At 43.1% G+C, this 20,936-nt stretch overlaps 2 protein-coding genes across 11 annotated transcripts in view; both read left to right on the top strand.

Moving 5' to 3' along the window:
• LOC108261647 (NACHT, LRR and PYD domains-containing protein 12) overlaps window positions 1–20,936 on the top strand; it is a 168,014-nt gene that overhangs the window by 15,582 nt on the left and 131,496 nt on the right. The gene's annotated exons all lie outside the window — the stretch shown is intronic.
• LOC128634287 (N-lysine methyltransferase KMT5A) lies at window positions 495–20,600 on the top strand. 3 transcript variants are annotated; one of them, XM_053684806.1, is made up of 5 exons: window positions 508–582; window positions 4,871–5,033; window positions 6,708–6,900; window positions 7,194–7,307; window positions 20,504–20,600. In XM_053684806.1, exons 2-5 carry the CDS (start codon window positions 4,888–4,890, stop codon window positions 20,519–20,521), a joined length of 471 nt encoding a protein of 156 aa, XP_053540781.1. In that variant the 5' UTR covers window positions 508–582; window positions 4,871–4,887; the 3' UTR covers window positions 20,522–20,600. The 3 variants fall into 3 exon arrangements, 2 of the variants coding, with proteins under 2 accessions (XP_053540781.1, XP_053540780.1); XM_053684805.1 differs by lacking the exon at window positions 20,504–20,600 and adding an exon at window positions 8,788–9,045; XR_008397628.1 differs by lacking the exons at window positions 4,871–5,033; window positions 6,708–6,900; window positions 7,194–7,307; window positions 20,504–20,600 and adding an exon at window positions 4,397–4,518 and having other exon boundaries at window positions 495–582.

Raw genomic sequence — 20,936 nt, 5'->3', positions numbered from 1 at the left:
CAAACTATAATATGTTTTGTCTCATTTGTTTAATTGCGTTCTCTTTCTCTACTTTTGGGACTTGTGTATATTTATGCAGAAATATAGAAAATTCTAAAGGGTTCACAAAACAGATTTATAAAACCTTGTGCACAGGTGAAAGGGCCTCTACTCCCACCTGGTTACCGCCCACAAATATTCAAAAACTGTCGATGCAAATTACCTCATGGATATTGAAATATGGACTGTCCCATTCAAAAAAACAAAAAAGAGAAATGTTGGTGATTGCAAAAGTTGTGTCAGAGAACAAGACAAAAGGACACAACTACCGCTATTTAAAACACTCATCTGGTGGGTAGAGATATGAGTTGCAGTCTCCCACCTGAAGCAGTTTCCCACCTGAAGCAGTTTCCCACCTGAAGCAACTCTCACCTGAAGCAGTCTCTCACCTGAAGCAGTCTCCCACAAGAAGCAGTCTCCCACTAGATGCAGTCTTCCCCCTGAAGCAGTCTCCCACCTGAGTGAAAATAACCTGCAGGATTCAGGAGTGACGCTGCTCTCTGCTGGACTGGAGAATCCACACTGTACACTGGAGATACTGAGGTCAGATCATCACTTTTATATTGTGGATACAGCATTTCTGTCATATGATTTTCATATGTTTTATTTTCATGAAATATTGTCTCACCTGGAACACAAGTTTCATAAAGCAGCAGTAACTGCTTAGACTGCAGTATCTAAGTGCAGTTATTTATTTACAGTGGGGGAAATAAGTACTGGACACATCGACATTTTTTTCAATAAATATATTTCCAATGAGACTATTCATATGAAATTTTCACCAGACATAAGTATTAACTCAACAAATCTGGAAATATAAAGAATTCGGTGGTGGGGGGCAACAGCATCCAAACATTACAGTTCACCACAACACTCTATACCTGTGAGCCTCTAGATCTGCTCCTTTACCTAAGAAAAATCTATTCACAATAGCTTGACTAAACAAATATGTTTTCAGCCTAGACTTAAACACCGAGACTGTGTCTGAGTCCCGAACACTAATAGGAAGACTGTTCCATAACTGTGGGGCTCTATAAGAGAAAGCTCTTCCCCCTGCTGTAGCCTTCACTATGCCAGGTACCAACAAATAGCCCGCACCTTTTTAGCTAAGTAGGCGTGGCGGATTATAAAAGACCAAAAGTTCTTTCAGGTACTGTGGCGCGAGACCGTTTAGTAATTTATAAGTTAATTATAGTATTTTATAATCAATGCGAGATTTCACTGGGAGCCAATGCAGTGTGGATAAGATCGGGGTGATGTGGTCGTATCTTCTGGTTCTAGTTAGGACTCTAGCAGCTGCATTCTGGACTAACTGGAGTTTGTTTATGATCCTACTGGAACATCCAGACAGTAAGACATTACAGTAATCTAATCTAGAGGTGACGAAAGCATGAACTAATATTTCTGCATAATGTAGTGAGATATTTCGTCTTAGCAATATTTCTGAGATGAAAGAAGTCTATCCTAGTAATATTATCTACAGGAGCATCAAATGATAGACTGCAGTCAATAATCACTCCAAGGTCTTTTACTGTTGCACATGATGAAACAGAAAGACCATCCAGAGTTACTGTGAGATCAGAAAGATTACTTCTAGCTACACATGGGCCTAATACAAGTACTTCTGTGTTGTCTGAATTAAGTAAAAGGAAGTTAATAAGCATCCAGTGTCTAATGTCCTTTACACAATCCTTAACTTTATTAAGCTGCTGTCTGTCCTCTGGCTTCGCTGAAACATACAGCTGTGTATCATCAGCATAACAGTGGAAGCTAATTCCATGTTTACAAATAATTTGACCCAGAGGTAGCATATAAAGTAAAAAGCATTGGGCCTAAAACAGAACCTTGTGCAACACCAAAATTAACTTCGGTATGTGTGGAGAAGTCACCTATTACATCTATGAACTGATAATGATCGGTCTAATAAGACCTGAGCCAGGAGAGGACCGTTCCCTTAATGCTAACAACATTTTCTAATCTATCAATGAGAATAGTATGATCTATAGTATCAAAAGCTGCATTAAGGTCAAGAAACACAAGTAAGGAGACACAACCCTGAAAAGAGGTCAGTAGTAGGAGTCAGGCTAGAGGTCACCATGTTGACCTCAGACTGGAGCTTGACTTCGGAGACCACCTTTTTGGTCTCTGGCTGGAACTCTGGATGTGAGGTCACCACATTGACCTAAGGCTGATGCTCGGCAGGCGAGACCACCTTGCTGGTCTCAGGCTGGAGCTCTGGAAGTAAGGTCAGCACGTTGACCTAAGGCAGGAGCTCGGCAGAGGAGACCACCACGTTGGCCTCAGGCATGAGCAAGACTCGGTAGGCTGTCTTTTTGGCCTCAGGCATGAGCAGGGCTTGGGAGTCCATCTCTTCAGCCTCTTGCTTGAGCATGGCATGGGAGGCCTGATCACTGGCCTCTGGCAGATACAGAACTTGGGAGGCTGCACCATCAGCCTCTGGTAGGAAAACAAATTGGGAGGTCGTGCCGTGAGCCTCAAGCAGGAGCAGGACTTGGGAGGCCTCATCATCGGCCTTAAACTGGAACAACCACTTGTTAGTCTCAGGCTAGGGACAGAGGCTGTCCCATCGGCCTCTGGAGGGAGTTCTACAGGAGAGTCTGCGCTGTTTGCCTCTGGCTGGAGCTGGTCTGTGGAGGGTTCCCTTTTGATCTTTCAGATCAAACACAAGGACCAAAAGTACCATCAGAAATGTGACCCTGATCCTCAGCAGACCAGAGCGAGTATCCTGGCACTGGGAAAACTGGCTTTCCAACAGCTGGAGAAAGGAAACCTGATCTTCTATGAGGAAGACCTGAGAGAGTGTGGCATTGATGTCAGAGAAGTGTCAGTGTACTCAGGAGTGTGTACCCAAATCGTCAGAGAGGAGTTTGGGCTTCACCTGGGGAAGGTGTTCAGCTTTGTACATCTGAGTGTTCAGGAGTTTCTGGCTGCTTTATACGCATTTCTCTCCTTCATCAACAAAAAGATTGCAAAACAACAAACCTGGTCTGATCTTTTCACCAAGTCAGACATGTCTGATTTCCTCAGGAGTGCAGTGGACAAGGCCTTACAGAGTGAGAATGGACACCTGGACCTGTTCCTCCGCTTCCTTCTGGGTCTCTCACTTGAGTCCAATCAGACTCTCTTACGAGACCTACTGCCCCAGACAGGAAGCAGTTCTCACAGCAAACAGGAAACAGTCGAGTACATCAAGAAGAAGATCAGGGAGAATCCATCTCCAGAGAAATCCATCAATCTGTTCCACTGTCTGAATGAACTGAATGATGATTCTCTAGTGCAGGAAGTCCAACATTACCTGAACAGAGGAGGTGACGGTCGTCTCAGTGGAGTCAGACTCTCTCCTGCTCAGTGGTCAGCTCTGGTGTTTGTGTTACTGAACTCAGAAGAGGATCTGGATGAGTTTGTTTTGAGGAAATATGACTCTTCAGATGAAGGTCTTCTGAAGCTGCTGCCAGTGGTCAAAGTCTCCAGAAAAGCTGAGTAGGTATCTTTTATTCTTAATTTATTAGTGCAGTGTTTATTATTTTAATATAACACTAATGGTACTGATTAGAGTAATTACTGACGATCATTATTCATTCAGTTCACTCTTAATCTGTATGTGAAGAGAATGAGGAGCGTATTGAAGAGAACATCATTACATACAGTAGATTGTTATTTTTGTTTATGTTATATATATATATATATATATATATATATATATATATATATATATATATATATATATATATATATAATTATATAATATATGTTTGTTTTGAGGAAATATGACTCTTCAGATGAATGTCTTCTGAATCTGCTGCCAGTGGTCAAAGTCTCCAGAAAAGCTATGTAGGTATCTTTTATTCTTAATTTATTAGTGCAGTGTTTATTATTTTAATATAACACTAATGGTACTGATTAGAGTAATTACTGACGATCATTATTCAGTCAGTTCACTCTTAATCTGTATGTGAAGAGAATGAGGAGCGTATTGAAGAGAACATCATTACATACAGTAGAATTTTATTTTTGTTTATGTTTAATACATTTTCTTTACATACAGATTAAGAGTGAACTGACTGAATGATGCTCGTCAGTAATTACTCTAATCAGATAATTACTCTAATCTCTTCCTCTCTCTCATTTGTGCATCTCTCTCTGACTGCATGTGTGCAGATGGCAGAAAGGTCACACTCTTTTAATAACAAATAAATAAATAAATAAATAAACACATTAAGTATTGACATTTAAGTTTTCAGTTTTTAAAGGAAATATCCACATTGAAAGTATTGACAGTGTTGATCCTCAATATCCTAGATGTCAGTGTTCTGATATATCATCATTTCTCTCCCAGGCTGTGTTGGTGTGATCTCACAGAGGAAAGCTGTAGAGTTCTGTCCTCAGTTCTCAGATCAAACTCCTCCAGACTGAGAGAACTGGACCTGAGTTACAATAACCTGTAGGATTCAGGAGTGACGCTGCTCTCTGCTGGACTGGAGGATCCACACTGTACACTGGAGATACTGAGGTACACACACACACACACACACACACACACACTCACTGTACACTGGAGATACTGAGGTACACACACACACACACTGTACACTGGAGATACTGAGGTCAGATCATCACTCTCACATTGTGTTTATTTTATTGTCACTATTATAGTATAAACCTAATAATATTAAGAATGAATAAATAACCAATAATTTGCCAGTATTTCCTCATTTGTAAGTCACTTTGGATAACCATATAAATAAATAAAGTTGGACTTATGGTGATAAAACAGTAGGTTAGTTAGCATGCTTTGTTATTCCTAAACAAGGCAGGGGAGTGTTTACCATGACGCACTTCACTAAAGGAGAGTTCGTGCTAGAATACAGAGGAGAGCTCATCAACTCTCTGGAAAGTAACAGAAGACACCGAGTTTACCACAACAACCTGAAAGGATTTATGTTCGACTTCATCTGGCACGATAAATTCTGGACGTGAGTACTCCTATATATTTCTTTATCCATTTCGGTAGTGTATGCGGTATGAGCTGCGGGGGTTTTAAATGCACGGTTAAAGTTTATCTGTAAAAAAAAGTTTTCCCTTCACTAAGACAAGGTCTGAGGGGAAATCGACTCGAGAGAATGATATTAGATTAGATCAGTTTATTAACAGTTTATTACTGTGCATAATATTTACACCCGGAGAAAGCTAACATATATCCGCAGCGCCGATGTTTTGGTCGCGCGGGCGCCATTTCTAAATACCTGCTCACAGTTTAGTCTGTGCTTCACCTCGGTTCTGAATCGCGTTTAACAACAATATTGTCCGTTATCAGAAAAAAAAAGTATTTTAATAGTTTTTATCATATGCCTTTCGAGTGTTTTTCTTTTGTTAATTGTGTATCCGCATTCATCTGACGCGTGATTCAGGTGCGCTGCGCATCATAAACGCAGCACAGTGCCACTCGATTAGAATGAGGGTCCTGAACTGCTGTGCTGCGTTTCTGATGCGCAGCTCACCTGAATCACGCGTCAGACATGACCTTTATATCCAGTAGCATTTCGATTATCCAGCTCCATATGCCTCACATATCCTCACCTGTTTTACACAGGACAGCTATACTGTGCTTTGTAGTCATTTATTAGTTCACTACTATTTCTATTTAACAAAATGCCATGTTCATTAACTCAAAATGCATGATCAGGTGTGAGTTGTAGACACATTCTGTAGAGTTTAGAAGACTCGTCATTACTTAAAAGAGGAAGAAGGAAACTGTGGAGACTTATTATTATTATTATTATTATTATTATTATTATTATGAACAACATTGACTACGTTTACATGGACAGCAGTAATCTAATTATTGTTATAGATATTCAATATACGTATTGTTGTAGATAATAATACACGTTATAGAACATAAATCGATTAACGGCACACGTCATTACGTCCCCACGCCACGCCGTCCGACGTCCCTCCAGAATTTCACGTATCGACATACAGTTGGTCTTCGTTATGGTACCGTGTACTGTTTTGGGTGTTAATTTCACGAAAGCTTCAAGTGCAGTTTATTAGTCATGCTATATATGTAAATATACGACTGCTTGAAGCCGTGGGCTGCGTCCCAAACTGCGTACTTATCTACTATATAGCAGCTGATATATATGTATCTCACCTTCTATATACTGTAGTAAGTGCGCGGTTTGGGATGCAGCCATGCTCTCTTGTTTGCCGTAAAACGGTTGAGCACCTCCGTGTGTACGTGTCCTGTCACAAAATGTGGTGAAAACTCCCATGATGTTAATAGTGTGATTAAGGTGTGTACATGTCTGTAATACACCCCGATAATGTGACTAAAACAGGAATATTCCACATGTCTTAATTCGTTTTGTGTTTACTTCGAGTATGACTTTAGCCAGATTAAGGTAATTAAAAATTGCTGTTTACATGCTAGTTTCTTAATCAGAGTATTGTCTTAATCGGGTTAAGAGTGGATTATTGTTGTGCATGTAAACGTACTGAGTGTCACTGTGACAAAGTATTTAATGTTTTGTTATATTTGGGGTTTTTAATTCTGCAGCTATACACTTAAAATATGATTATTATTTTTTAAAGATTTTATTTTTGTTGGTCACTAAATAAATGTCTTCTGTTTTGTTCAAATTCAGTATTGATGCTGCAAGGGATGATGGCACTCTTGGAAGACTGGTTAATGATGATCACATTAATCCCAACTGCAAAATGAAGAGAATCATTGTGAAAGGAAAGCCCCATTTGTGCCTTTTTGCTTTAAGAGACATAACACCTTTAGAGGAGGCCACATATAATTATGGAAATGCTGATTGTCCCTGGAGGAGTAAAGTAAGAATGTTACTTCTTATAGCAATCTTGGATAATTAGATGCCAAATAGTGAATGTATATGTGTTTTTACAGCGTTACTCCATTACATAACATTGTAGTTGAAGAATAAACTGATATTCTGAGCTTGTAGAGTGTCTAGGGATGGACGTAGAGTGTCTAGAGATGCTTAGAACAGTGCCAATCAGGCACTATATGGCACTGCTCACATGCTACATGCTGTTTCTGTAACAGGATTTACCCTCTACTTTTATATTTAACAGTGACTGTTATTGTGTTATTGTGTTATTATCAGTGGACAAAGTATGGAATGGACACAGACACTAATCGTCTGGAGTCGGGTGGTACCTCTGGAGATGTTACCCAGTGCACCCAACATTCACAACAGAAATCTGCTTCCCACATCCATGTAATTAAACTGCTTTATTCATGCGAGTTCCAAACAGTAAATGCTATGTCTGCACAATGTATTCTGCCAATGTAGGCAATGGAGTGCTCAGTTATGAGCTTGATGCAGTGCTGCTCCTTAAACTTGCGATGCATATACTAACACCTTCTGCTTTTCTCCTGTGGACTTTGCTCACCTACCTCATGTACTACAACCATGACAACGCTATGAGATTCCACACCTCAACCAGGCTATGCATTTGCTAACCTCTTGAGCTTCTCTCTTTCAGACTATGCTCATTGACTCATCCATCTCAGAGCTGCACCCCAGCTGTGCTATGTATTTTCCAAACCTAAATTCATGTACTTTTACCAGGGTTGCCTTAATACTGTTGCAAGATGCCCCCTCTCCTACCTTCTCAGCCACTGCTTCACTGCCACGTGGTGACTGGTCTGTGTTATGCGTGTCATATTCCTGGTTTTGTATACTGTAAATGTTTCATTTTCAGATCCATGTCAGCGCTGCTACAATATGCCCTCTCATCTAACTACTCAGCAGCGACACCAGTGCATCACTGCGCCTTAGTTATGTTGTTTGACTGCTACTCCTAATTTACTTTACTCCAACTATTTCTTTTCTAGCGCCCCATTAATGATGCTGAGGGATGTCTCTGACCACAGTCTTGTACCTCAGCAATGCACTTTTTTTCTAATGCTATTTTTTTTTTTCAGCTGTAACGCGGCACCTTCATTGTGCTACGAATACTAATCTCATTGCCTCAAACTCCTTAACTCTGCTGCACAGAAGCTATTTCTCTCTTACTGTTGCTGTTCCACAGCTCCATTTCACATAGTGTTATGCCAGTATTAGGTACCCTCCATTTGTGTTGATCTCTTTTGGGACCAGCCTCTAGAGTACCTAAATAACATCTAGCAATCGCTTTCACTGCTATCAGTTTACTGCTCTTGGCCTGCTGACCCAACGGCTGGACCTAGGTTCTGTAAAGGTGCTGTTCATTGCTTTGTAAAATGCGTTCACGGTCCACCCTATGCTATCTTTGTGTGTCCAATCTTGTAACCCTTACTACCAACACTTGCTTGTAACTTGAAAGTTTAGCTGAATCCAGGATCATGGAAAGCTCTTTAAAAAAACCTCAGGTTATTAGTTTTCTGCCCATTTTTCTGTTCTGCAATCTGTCCTTTTTATTGCAGTATGTTAAATGTGTGGTTAAACTAGCAAATGGGATTATTAGTGTACATGGGTATGAAACGGCTTTTTATATGTATTTTTTAACATGGTAAACGTTATGTCTCTACAATGTACACCAGGTCCCCACAAGATGCCTTTTTAAAAATATTCTCTTTTTTTCTACAGATATCTTCTTTGCTTGGTGTGTTTTAGCCTAAAATACTTTCTACAACTTTGCACTGTTCAGCTTAGTTATGGTATACCAACATACTTTTACTTTTGGGCTTATTAGTGACTGTTTTGCCTATTTCAGGTGACTGAAAGTGGAATAGAGGTGGACAGTAATTGTTTGGAGTCAGATGTTGCCTCTGGAGATGATCATCATTGCACCCAACATTCACAGCATGAGTCTTCATTCTGTAATCAGGCATGGAACTGCTTTTTTAATGTATTTTATAACATCGTAAACGTTAAGTCCCCACAATGTACATTGCACTATACCAGTGTTTTCAAAGACACTGGGTCCCCACACTGTCTTTTAACATGAAACTTTACACCAGGGCCCCACAATACAGTTACGTGTGTTTATCTTTGTTTAGCAAAACCCTTGTTTTCTACACATTCACTTTTATTTAATTAATACAGTGCCATTTTAATTATATAAATTAATTGTACTTTTAGGATTAATTGTGATTTGGGGTGGTTTCAGGTGATAAGTATAATAGGTGAAGAAAGTCATGATCTGGAATCTGATCTTACTGCTGGAGATGATTGGCAGCAAAAGTGTGCAGTCTTAGTTCAGGCAAGAAAATTTAGTTTTTATAGCTTTATGCAATATGTGTCAAAATTAGCTTTGCTGGCTTATTAAGAAAAGTTCAAATGTAACCAAAAGGCCATTTTTTTCCCCCCACTTATCTTCCACTAATGTATTTTAAATATGAAATCGTTTGAAGTCTCATTATGTTTTGTATTCTACCATTTGTTTGTTTTTTAACTCAGCAGGTGCCAGTTGAAACGTTTGCTGGTGACCAGTATTGTATACCGCAGTCACAAGTGGAAACAAGCACTCCTCAGGTTGGATAAATTGTCACTTTTCTGACCTTTTTAATTACTGTTCATATTAAAGTTGTATTGTTTTTTTTTTTAGCTTGATGAGGTAAACAGCCATTATGCGTGCTCCATCAGTAGTGTGGAAAATAGTGAAGATGAATATGCCCCTGAGTCTTGTGCTCAGATGAAAGTGCCTGCAGTCATGTGATTTCAGTTTCTGAAAGGAAAAGGACAAAAAGATGTCCTTTACTCAGTCCTAGCACTGGTCAGTCTAGTGCTACAGTTTCCAATGAATCTGAAGTTGTATCTGACCAGTCAAGCTCTGTTTTGTTCAGATGAGTTTCAAAGCCAACTAGTAAAGTGAGAGTGTATGATAAGAAACAGTACTGTTTGTTTTGCAGCAAACCACTATCAAAAATGTCAAGACACTCAGAGCAGTTTCATAGCACTGAGTCTGAAGTTTAGAAAGCTTTGAGTTTTCCAAAAGGTTCAAAAGAAAGGAAAAACTTGCTAGATCACCACAGGAACAGGGGGAATTTTGCACATAGTGCTGAAGTTGTACAGCATAGAGAAGGTGAGCTTGTACCTTGTAAGAAGCCACGAAAAGATTGTGATTTCAATACCCTTGTGCACTGCTGCAACTGCCAAGGGCTCTTTGCTAGAAAGTTTCTCTGGTGTCATATAAAACGGTGTAAACTGAGCAAAAATTATCACTCCCATCCCAAACCAGGAAAGAACAGAGTGCTTTCACAAAGTGCTTATATGGAACCTGCACCTCCTGGAACTAGTGCTGGCCTGTGGAAACTTTTCAGTAACATGACCCATGACAAGGTGGTACTTGCCATTAAAACAGATTTGTACATAAGAAGATTAGGAGAGTATTTTTACAACAGAGTAGGCTCAGACATGATTATATTCGACAGAAAATGAGGGAAGTTGGAAGATTGTTAATTACAGTGAGGGAAGTTACTCCTTTGTGTAACATAAGGATTTTGTTGACCCAGCTAACTTCATGCATGCCATCACTGCTGACAGAAATGCCAGCGGTTATGATGAAGAAAAGTGCACATTCCAACGACCATCCCTTGCATTGAAGCTTGGTCATAGCTTACAGAAGATTGCTTCTTTGGTCTCATTTCAAGCAATGATGGATCAGGACAGTGAAAGAGCAGAAAATGCGCACGAGTTTTCAGACATGTATGCAGCAAGATGGAGCGAACTGATATCACATGCACTCCGGACACAGAGAGAAATGAAGTGGAATGTTCCACTTATTCTTCCTTTTACTGAGGATGTGAAAACATTACACTTGTATCTTGATCAAAAGCAAGAAGATTACTTTCAGAAACTATCAGCAGATGCTTCCTCCAAGAACTGGACACTTCTTGCAAAGGTTACTCTGGCTCAGACTATCCTCTTCAATCGTAGAAGAGAGGGTGATTTCTCAAAAATGCCTTTAATAGCATCAGCAGAAACACAGATGACTTGCACAAAGACATTGCTCTTGCACTGTTGGAGCTTGAAAAGAAACTCTGCCATCATTTTACTCGACTTGAAATACGTGGAAACCGAGGACGGAAGGTTCCAGTTCTTTTAACACCTATAATGCAGAAAAATATGGAACTTCTTGGGAAAAAAAAAAGAGAAAAATGTGGAATTCCTTCTGAAAACATTTACATGTTTGCACGACAGCACTGTCACACCTCAGGGGATCAGATTGTCTTTGCAACAGAATGTGGAGCAAAGTACCCAAAGGCACTTTCATCGACTAAGCTCCGTAAACACATAGCAACATGGTCCAAAGTTCTGAATCTCAATAATACAGAATTGGATGGCTGACTTTTTAGGGCATGATGTGAGCGTACACAGAGAATATTACAGAATTCCTGAAGGACTCTCCAGCTGGCCAAGATAAGCAAAGTTTTGATGGCATTAGAGACAGGAAGACTTGGGGAGTTCAGTGGAAAGAACCTAGACGAAATTGACATTGATCCAGATGGTATGTTGAATGGAGTTTCGGAATGTAAATGATTAACATACAGATTTATGTGTTGTCATATTATATTATCGTTGTTGTTTAAATAGAAGCTATACTTGTTCAGAATTCAGATTTGTCAAGGGATCTGTCAGGAACAGAGAATGAATCAGATGAAGAAGGTGAGCTTTACACTCTTATATACAGAGCCTATGAAAAGCACTCCTGTGTGTTTGGGTGTTTTTGTCTTCATGGTGTTGTTTTTGCCGGAAAGTGACTGGTAGAGTGGTGTAACCAGTGGCACTGAGCATGCATTTCTGGTGCCAGTGGGGCTTATTACTGTTGATCCTTCTTGTGGTGGTGTAGGCTTAATTCGGTGAAACACCAGATAAGATGGGTGTCTACTCCAGTGAAAAGCCTGTGATGTGGGTGGCTCCAAACTAGGTTTTATCTATTGATAGGGCAAGTATGGTATTGTTGTAAATAATTTAGTATATCAGATAAAGAAAAAGGAAATAACCACAGGACACGGAGGGTAGTAGTCTGTCATCACATTTATTGGGAATAAGGGGGACTAGTAGGAGAATAAGAGGGACTGGTAGGAGAGTAGGAGGGACAAAAAGCATGGATGGTAACGAGTATGCCTTGGTGAGGGAATTGGGCTCAGCGGGTCATCAGAATAGTCAGTACTGGGGGAATCCATTGCCTCGTAGTCATCAGCAGAAAACAGAGAGGGCGTATTGATGACAGGACCTGTCTGAGTAGAGGCATCAACAAGGGTAGCAGCTGGGCTCAGCCGATATCGTAGAGGAGGAGGAAAAGTGGATGTTGTAGAGGGAGTGCGTAAGACATCAACCAGAAGAGCGAGGTCCGCAAATAGGTGGGACAGCTGGTATCTAGTGTTGAGATCAAAGCCCTCCAGTCCCTTTAGAGCAGCAAATAGGAAACCAAGTCCTGCGTTGTGAGCTGCATACCAAGAGACATAGAGAGGCATGTGAAGGAGGGCATTCACCATGTGCACCTGGTCACTAGTAGCCAAAATAACATGCAGCATTAAGTAGCAGATGGACCACCAAAAAAGGAAGGGAATGAGGCAAAAGCGGGGAGCTATCTATAGGTCTATGAAAACACACACACACACACACACATAGAAGGCGGGGGACAAAAGATGTATGGAAACAACACCGGGAGAAAGAATAAGTAAAACAAGTCACAGTCAGAAGTCTAAAACACTCACCCATGTTCAAATTAATGGAAAAAAATAGCCAAAGGTGCAGCAACAGAGATCCTCTTTGTCCAACGGCCGGAAGCCAAGTGTTGAACAAAACGGGAAGTACGGTTTTAAAAAACCCAAACTGGGCTAGGTCGAATTTAAGGGGATTGGGAAAAGACTGAAATAGGAACCTAAGGGGTTAAGAAAATGAATAAAACACGATTATAAGGGTTGCTGAAAAAGAGTAATAATGTAATATAAGGGTTGTCAGAACCTATACAAATATGGACATAAGGGGAACGGGGGGCAAGAATAGCTAAACATATTGGTATTTGAAAATAGAACAAGGGGCGGAGGCTCATAGGACAATTGTATAAAAGGGGAGCCCTGCTCCAGGCTAGGCAGATCACTCTTTGGGATATCTCAAACGGTTTGGATCTCATGTGTATGGGCTAAATAAAAATTGGACCTTTTGCTTTTCCTCACTCACTGATTCTGTGTGGTATTTCTTGAAACCTGAATGAAGACTCAACTGAACTAGCGTGAGTATATCTTTGCTGAGAAAATTCTTAACTTGTGTTATCTGTATTGTATAGTGGACAGAGAATTGTTCCACGTTTTGGCGACCCAGATGAGACTGGGCTAAGATCCGAATATCCTGAATCCAGGTTGTGGGACTTGGTTCCGAGGGACAGCAAAAAGGCCGTATAGGGAAAAGGTACGACAGGCACCCGTTTAAACAAAGTCCTGGCTTAGATACTCTGCTGTCACTCGGGTCAGGCCCCAGGGGACGGAGGAAGGATAGAGTTGGTCTCCCAAAGAGCCCACTTTAAGTATACTGTATTGTAATTGGGACACAGTTTAAGGAAGTGAGTGAGAAAAGGCAAAAGATGATGTGTCATGAAAAGTGCTTGATTTGCTGTAACAGAGAAAAAGTGAAATGTGTGTTTAAAGTGCATGTGTGAAAGTCCTGCGATACCGCTGAATAAATAGATTCAGGTCTGCAATAGAGGCAGGTGGTGAGGCCTCACAACCCCAGATACCGGCCACGTAAAGGGTGGTGACTGCTTGGTGGGGACCCCTGATACCGCTGGAGTGAGTCCAGGTCTGCTTAGAGGGGTATAAATCCTGGGCTCAGGTCTGGGTAGAGTAATACCCGGTGAGTGTATGAGTAAAAATAAAAAGTGTTTTGAAATTAGGGAAAGTCAGAAGAAAAATGTGAAATGTGTTATGTGTAAAATGTATAATAACGTGTGAGCATTGTAGTATACAGTCGAGAGAAAACAAAAGCTGGGCCGAAAAAAACGAAGAGGAAGGGGAAAAGGAAAAAAGGATGCATAAAAAGGAGGGTGGAACAGTAGCAGCTAGATAAGAGAACGCAATTGGTTGCCAAGTATGGCTGCTGAAACAGAAAAGGGAAGGACGGTGCTGGACATTATTGTGGAAAAACATAAGACGGATGAAAAAGATATTAGACATTATTGCAAAAAATGGAACGAGAAGACATGTGGACTATGGAAATGGCCTAAGACAGGCACGTTTGAAGAGAAAGAGTGTCAAAAGATGAAGGACCGAATTGTCATTTGGGGAGAACAAAAGAAGGGACAAAAAGCGAGAGAGAAACAAGTCAAACAAGAAAAGATAGTAGACTGGTTTTACCGAGAAGGAAGAGAAAGAATGGACCGAGAAAAGGCATGGAAGGAGAAAGAGGAAGCGGACGAAAGGGAGAGAAAAGAGAGAATGGAAAAAGAGATAGCAAGAAAGGTGCAGGAGACGGTGGAAAAAGAAAGATCCAAGATTGAAAAAGAAGCAGAAAGCAAAAAAAGGGACGTGGTACCCCAAGCCGAAAAGCAGGGAGAGCGCGGACCCCCGCCCCATACAACCCCCAATTTAAACCTGAGATAAAACCTAGGAAAAAGAACCCGCCGACGGGAATATACCCACTGTTGGAAACAGGATTACGGGAAGAGAAGGAATGGGAAGAAGCGGAAGTAGAAATGCAAGGAGTTTTCAAAGGATTGCAAAAGAAAACTACATCAACCCAAGGAGATCAAATGGTGGCTGAAAAAGTGGAAGGCAGAAGAAACTTACACAGAGCCACCTGTGTAGTATGAGAGTGGAGTATGGACTTTAGCATGCCAGACGTCGAGGACAGAGGGAGGCAGAAAATGGTGGAAGATTACGTCAAGAGCCAATAAGGGAGGCAAGGGGAACAAGAACAAAGGGACAGGTGTGAGCAGTATCTACGGGAGGCGAAGCAACACGAACAAGCACAAAAGAAAAGGGTGGAATGGTACCTAAAAGAAGTGAAAAACGAGGGTGCCCCTAGGCTAGGAATGAGTTATGGGGGAGGGCCTACCAGCACCCTGAAGCCTAGTGTTCAGATTAAAAGAGGGGGAAAGGAACAACAGGAAAGAGAAGAAAGGGAAGGGGACCAAGGGGGAAAGGAAGTCCGAAGAAATGAGGGATGACAGGACTTTGAGGATGGAGCATGGGATAGAGTAGTAGAGAAAAGATGGATGAAAGGAAAAGGAAGAAAGGTGAGGCTGGAGGGGGATGTTATGATAAATCCCTACCTGGGATCAGATGACGAGGAAATGGAAGACCGGATGAAGAGAATGGAAGAAGTGATCATATATGATGAAGGAACAATGAATAGAATGGAGGAGGTGGCCAATCAGTCTAAGCAAGTGGCAGAAGTAGTCGCAGGGTTAAGGACCCAACAAGTGGAAGAATTCAAGAAGTTACAGGAAACCGGTAGGGGGAAATGAAGGGAGGGATCGATTTCAGCCAGTGGCAGAATTGGATACGGAAAATAGAAGGAATGCCGAACGAGAGAGTATGGCAGAAAGCGACAAGAGCAGTAAGAACGAGTATGAAGGGACCCAGGGAGAAACATCAGAGGAAGAGGAAGATAAGAAAGGGAGGCAACTGAGAGACCGAAAAAACCTGAAACCTCCACTCAAACACCGCAGATATCTTACCAAAGGGGAATATGTGAGCAACAGACCAGGGGAGTCATTAATAACGCAATATCCCTTGATGGTTAAGGGAAAAACATTACAGTACACTCCATGGAATTTCATGGATCTGACTGGACTAATACAAAGGTTACCCAGCATGTGTGAAGGAGGTCAGAAATGGATCACACCGTTTTAAGAAAAAACAGCGGGGCAACACCTGGCTGTGGGGGACATTAAAGCCATTCTATGTCAAACTGTGGGAAAAGGACGCACTGAAGAGATTCTGAAAACAGCCGGTATAGACGACTCCCTGGATGACCCGGCAATAGATCCTGTACCTTTCAGTGGAATGCGGACAATGATATGGGATGCTATTCCCTTTCAAGAGGAAGTGCCGCAGGTGAGGCAGATCGATCCAGGAGATCATGTCTGGATTCGGGTCTTCAAGAGAAAGAACTCTCTAGAGCCACGAAGGGAAGGGCCGTTTGAAGTAGTGGCTGCCACCCCGACGGCGGTCAAAGTAGCAGGACGACCCCACTGGTATCATTTGAACCACTGTAGCCGAGGAGGATTTGGCAAGGGACCACTACTTCGTGAATCAACTGACGAACAGCCGTTACCCCCTGGAGAGCAGCCCTCAGCGTCAGGAAAGACTCACCCGGCCCAGCCTCCTGACTACTCGGCTACTGACTCCAGCACGGACAGTGATAGTGGTGCTGAAGAAGACCATAGTCCGGCGCAAGGTACAAGGGCACAGACCAAGAGACGGGCAGATTGACAGACCCCTAGCCCCATCTCCAGTCCCGGCGAAGGCTGGTCCAGCGACGAGCTCACTACAGTTGGGGAAGCAGCTGGCCCATCCGGAGTTGAGGGGGCACCAGCGAGCCAGGAAACGCGGCCGATTCCTCCCATGGAGATTGAAGACTTGCACTCTATCTCAGCTGATTTGGCCTCTATAGTACAAAGTTTGGCCAACCCACCTGTCCAGTCATCCGTACCATACGAGACTATAGATTTCACGGATTTGGGCGAATTAAGTCCCCCTGCCTTACTCTCGGACAGCACGGCAGGACCCTCCCCTGTACACGATCATGCCGAGCTCCCGGATGGCGGCTCCTCCATATAGACTCATGAGCAATGACAAGGCTATCATTGTAGTATGGGCTGTGGTCCTGGTGGCTGGACTGACTATGGCTCTTTTGCTTGTATGTGCACCTTTCCACAAGCCTGAAGACACTCATGTTTCCACCCCCGGATGTAGTTACACCCCGACAAGTACCATGTCACCTGGGGCCAATGTACCTGTCACTACCGCATTACTCCCCCCTGGCATACCCACACCGAGACCACCTCGATGACGCAAGAGAAACGCACGAGGGGGTCGTATCTCACTAGGTGACCTCGACGATGACCCAGCGAAACGCCTGGCAGACCGCCTCAAGAAGGACATTCTTTCATCATCTATGTTTGGCCAAAAAATAGACAGCCTCGGGACACATCGCATTACGTCACGTTATCAGGGTCGACCTGACGGGGTTGGCAGACCCCTCGGTCCATAGTGGAGGTTCCACTCCTGTATATAGCCACTCTGTCGACTGTTCATTCCCGCGAGATGTTTTGTGCTCTGAACTTGGTTACACTCGCCTATCAGGCATCCATGCTTCGTGGTAGCCCACATGTGGCCTTCTATGAAGCCGGCTACTACTCCCTGAACCTTACTATCGGTCACCTCAAGGTCACGGGGATCCCGACGAGTTGGTGGTGTCGCTTCAATCAGTCACACCCCGTCCCCTCGAATGCATTTGGTGCTTTGTCCCGTCTCACTTTTCGTTGTACGGCCGCTGCTTGTGTTACACGCGAGCCGGAGACTTCTGTATTCTCTCATCAGGCTTCTGTCCCCATGGCTGTGCAACTTGTTCATGCCGATGCCTTCATGAAACTGCAACGTTACTCTATGTCTATGGCCGACGCACCTTTGACTGAGGATCAAACTAACCTCTACCTCACCTGGATATTCTACACTGCCAGGGCTGTCACAGATCATTCGTGCCTGGTCTGCCATGACCGGGCACCTGCGCCGCATCTCATGTTTCCCCTAGGTGACATCGCCGAATGTCTCTCTGCTCCATATACAGAACAGTTCCTGTGTCCCACAGTCTGTTTACTGGGATCTCTTTCCATGGACTATGGCCCTGACTGGATGCGGAATGCCAGTGCCTTGTGTTTGTTTCAGCTGCTACAAACGCATGATGCTGCTTTTGTGTCTGTCCACCAGGAGTTACCCCCGATCTTTCCCTTGTGTGTGTGCTCACCATTCGGCATCTATGACGTCGGTAATCTATCAGCCCGCTGCAACTTCACCCTCCCCTTGGAAGATTTGCGTATTCCCATACGTCTGTCTCATAACTCCACGACAGACAATTCTAGTGCACTGCCAGCATGGGTTGATATCCCTATACCGGACCTGGTTTTCGGCACCCGGGCGGTGGCGGATGTGTTCTGGTATTGCAGGGGGGACCGGGTCCGTCAAACATTACCACCTGAATGGCAGGGGTGTTGCGCCCCTGTCCAACTTGATGGGAAGACGCGTGTCATCGTACTGCCTGACCCCCCTGGGCCTCCTCCTCTTTCACGCTCCCGCACGCACCGTGATGCTGCGCTTTGGAGTCAGTACCTTAAAGATGTGGATACCATGAATTACACGGACTGGACAGCCGACATGGTGGTCACCTTGAACTGGGCAGGTGCTCCTGTGAATGTCCCGGAGAAATACAAGGCCATGGGGTCGGTGGGAAGTGGGTTTGCCGCCACCCTGCTCCCTGGAGTACAGGTTCTTCGTAACACCACCTGGATTAACTATTTGTGGTACAACCAGCAGAGGTTCATTAACTACACTTTGGGCGCTCTGGGCCTTATCCGGGACCAACTTCATGCAACATCTCTAATGGCGGCCCAGAATCCCTTTGCCCTTGACCAAATGAGGGCTCCTGAGGAGGGGGTCTGTACAATGATTGGCCCCGAGTGCTGTGCAGCTATTCCTCTCCACACGGGTGAACGGGGGGCCCTGTGCAAGGTACTCGCCCGCCTGCAAGCCTTACAGAGGGAGCATGTGGCCAACTCGGGTCAAGGTGATGCGCTACTTCCATCCTGGCTCTCCTGGATGATGTCGGGCAGCTGGATGGCAATGATTGCTCGTATTGGCACTGCGCTGCTGGCGTTGTTTCTGCTACTTGCCTTCATTACCTGTTGCATTATACCTTGCACTCGCAAATTGGCCGTGTCCGCTGTTACTACAAATAACATTTCTGGCCAGTACGTCGTTTTGGGTGAGGCGTTTCTGCCTCAACGGGGGGTGGTTGTGTGCAGACGACAGAGCCAGGGCAATGAAACAGAGGCTGTGTACGTCGATATGCGCCCATATGTTCCTGCTGCTGACCTGACAGTTCCTGTTACCTCAAACACAGAACCCACTAATGCAAATAACAGCGAGACAAAAGAGGCGGAAGACGATGTGTAGAAGTGATACAAGTGATACAGTCTGACGGTTACAAGTATGTTACATTTGCAAGCACAGCACACATAAAGAGACGGAGATTACACACAGTTCCCGCTAATACAAGGTAGAGGCCGGAAAGGGCCTATCCGAGAAAAAAGCGGGTCTTTCCAACATGACTGTATTCTGGTATACTAGTCCAGGACAACCAGACTCTGGCGCACTGCATTCGGTTCTACGGTTACCCTGCACGTTTTACCTGCATAGCTCTGGCAATACTGTGCGAGAACACAAAACAGTCCTGGACTTATTGAAAGCCACCCCGGAATAAGCTATCGTACAAATTGAATCCACAGAGGAGGGATTGGGTGTAGATGAAGAGGACCAACACCTGTGGGGATACATAACAGTGACAGTACGACAATGGTCAGTGCAACATCAAAGAGTACGAAAGGCTGTGTTTGTACATAAATATCCAAAGAATTGATCGACTGTATGAAACCTGATTGAGAAAAAGGACCGTTGCAAATCGGCCAGACCCTTCCATAAAGTATCCAGCACTACAGAAAGAGTTAGAAGAAGATGAGATGAGCCATGCCCTAGGTGAAAGTGCTAGCCTAACCTCTCCCTATGGGTGGCCCTCAACGGTGCGTAAAGCACCTGGGTTGAAGACCATCCGCGTGGAAAAAGGACAGTAAAAGACTGTTGTCAACCTTCCGATGTTTGTTTAAAAATTACAGTGTTCTGAATGTCAAACAATTACAGTAACCAGTGTATTCAGGCAATGGCTTCTCCAGTTGCCAATTTACTATGAAGCCCCATGCCACATCGCTCTAGGAAGTCTCCCTCGGGCACATCAAGATCTTTTAACAGCCCATCCCGATAAATGTAGTGTAGAAGTCATAAACGCAAGAGACTCAGATAGTGAGGATAGTGATTAGGGAGAAGAAGAGGCGTATGGGCAGAGGCAGTACGGCTTTGTAAGATTGACAACTAACCCAACTAACCGACAACTAACCCAAGATGGGCGAAAGGTGTGCCAGAACCAGGAAAGGAAGCGGGAAAGGGAGATGGAAGGTTAGCCTTTATGTAATCCTTAATGGCTTGGTACATGTAGATAGCATCTTAACGTTTATAATTGTATCCACAACCACCTAGCAACACCATAGTGACCACATTTTAAGGTCTACAATCACTGTATTCTTCAGAAAATGCACAACCTGTAGTTGTTTATTATTATTATTATTATTATTATTATTATTATTATTATTATGAGGTGTCCTTAATCGTTTAGGATGCATTCAAAAAGAGTGTACTTGTTCTGTGTTTAAGTAGATATTGAGCCAGAACTGAAACCATCTACAGAGCAAGCCCAAGAAACCTCATCTGAGCAAGCAACAGAACCAACCAGTACCACATCTGTTCCCAAAGGTATTGTCTGATAAACTTGCACAGTGCCAGGAAAAAAACATTGTGAGGCTTGTAAAAAAGCTGAGCCTGTTGCACTGAAAGGCAGGGATTGGTTGTCCGTTAAGTTCTTTGTAAAGAATAGAATCAGTGCCCTTAAAAGAAAAAAATGTAACCCAGAAAAATGTCTGCATGGTTTCATTTGGTTTTATTTGCACAGATCATTGGTAGTTTTAGTTTATTATTATTATTATTATTATTATTATTATTATTATTATTATTATTAAGTTTATGGTTGGTATTTTGTATTGTATTGTACAATATTTAGTTTTATTTTTTACTACTTTTTTACATTTCATTT

This window comes from Ictalurus punctatus, chromosome 1 (genome assembly GCF_001660625.3).
Source record: "Ictalurus punctatus breed USDA103 chromosome 1, Coco_2.0, whole genome shotgun sequence".
Classification (NCBI taxonomy): Eukaryota; Metazoa; Chordata; class Actinopteri; order Siluriformes; family Ictaluridae; genus Ictalurus; species Ictalurus punctatus.
Note: the sequence above shows the minus strand (reverse complement) of the source record. Positions and strands in the feature narration are given on the sequence as shown.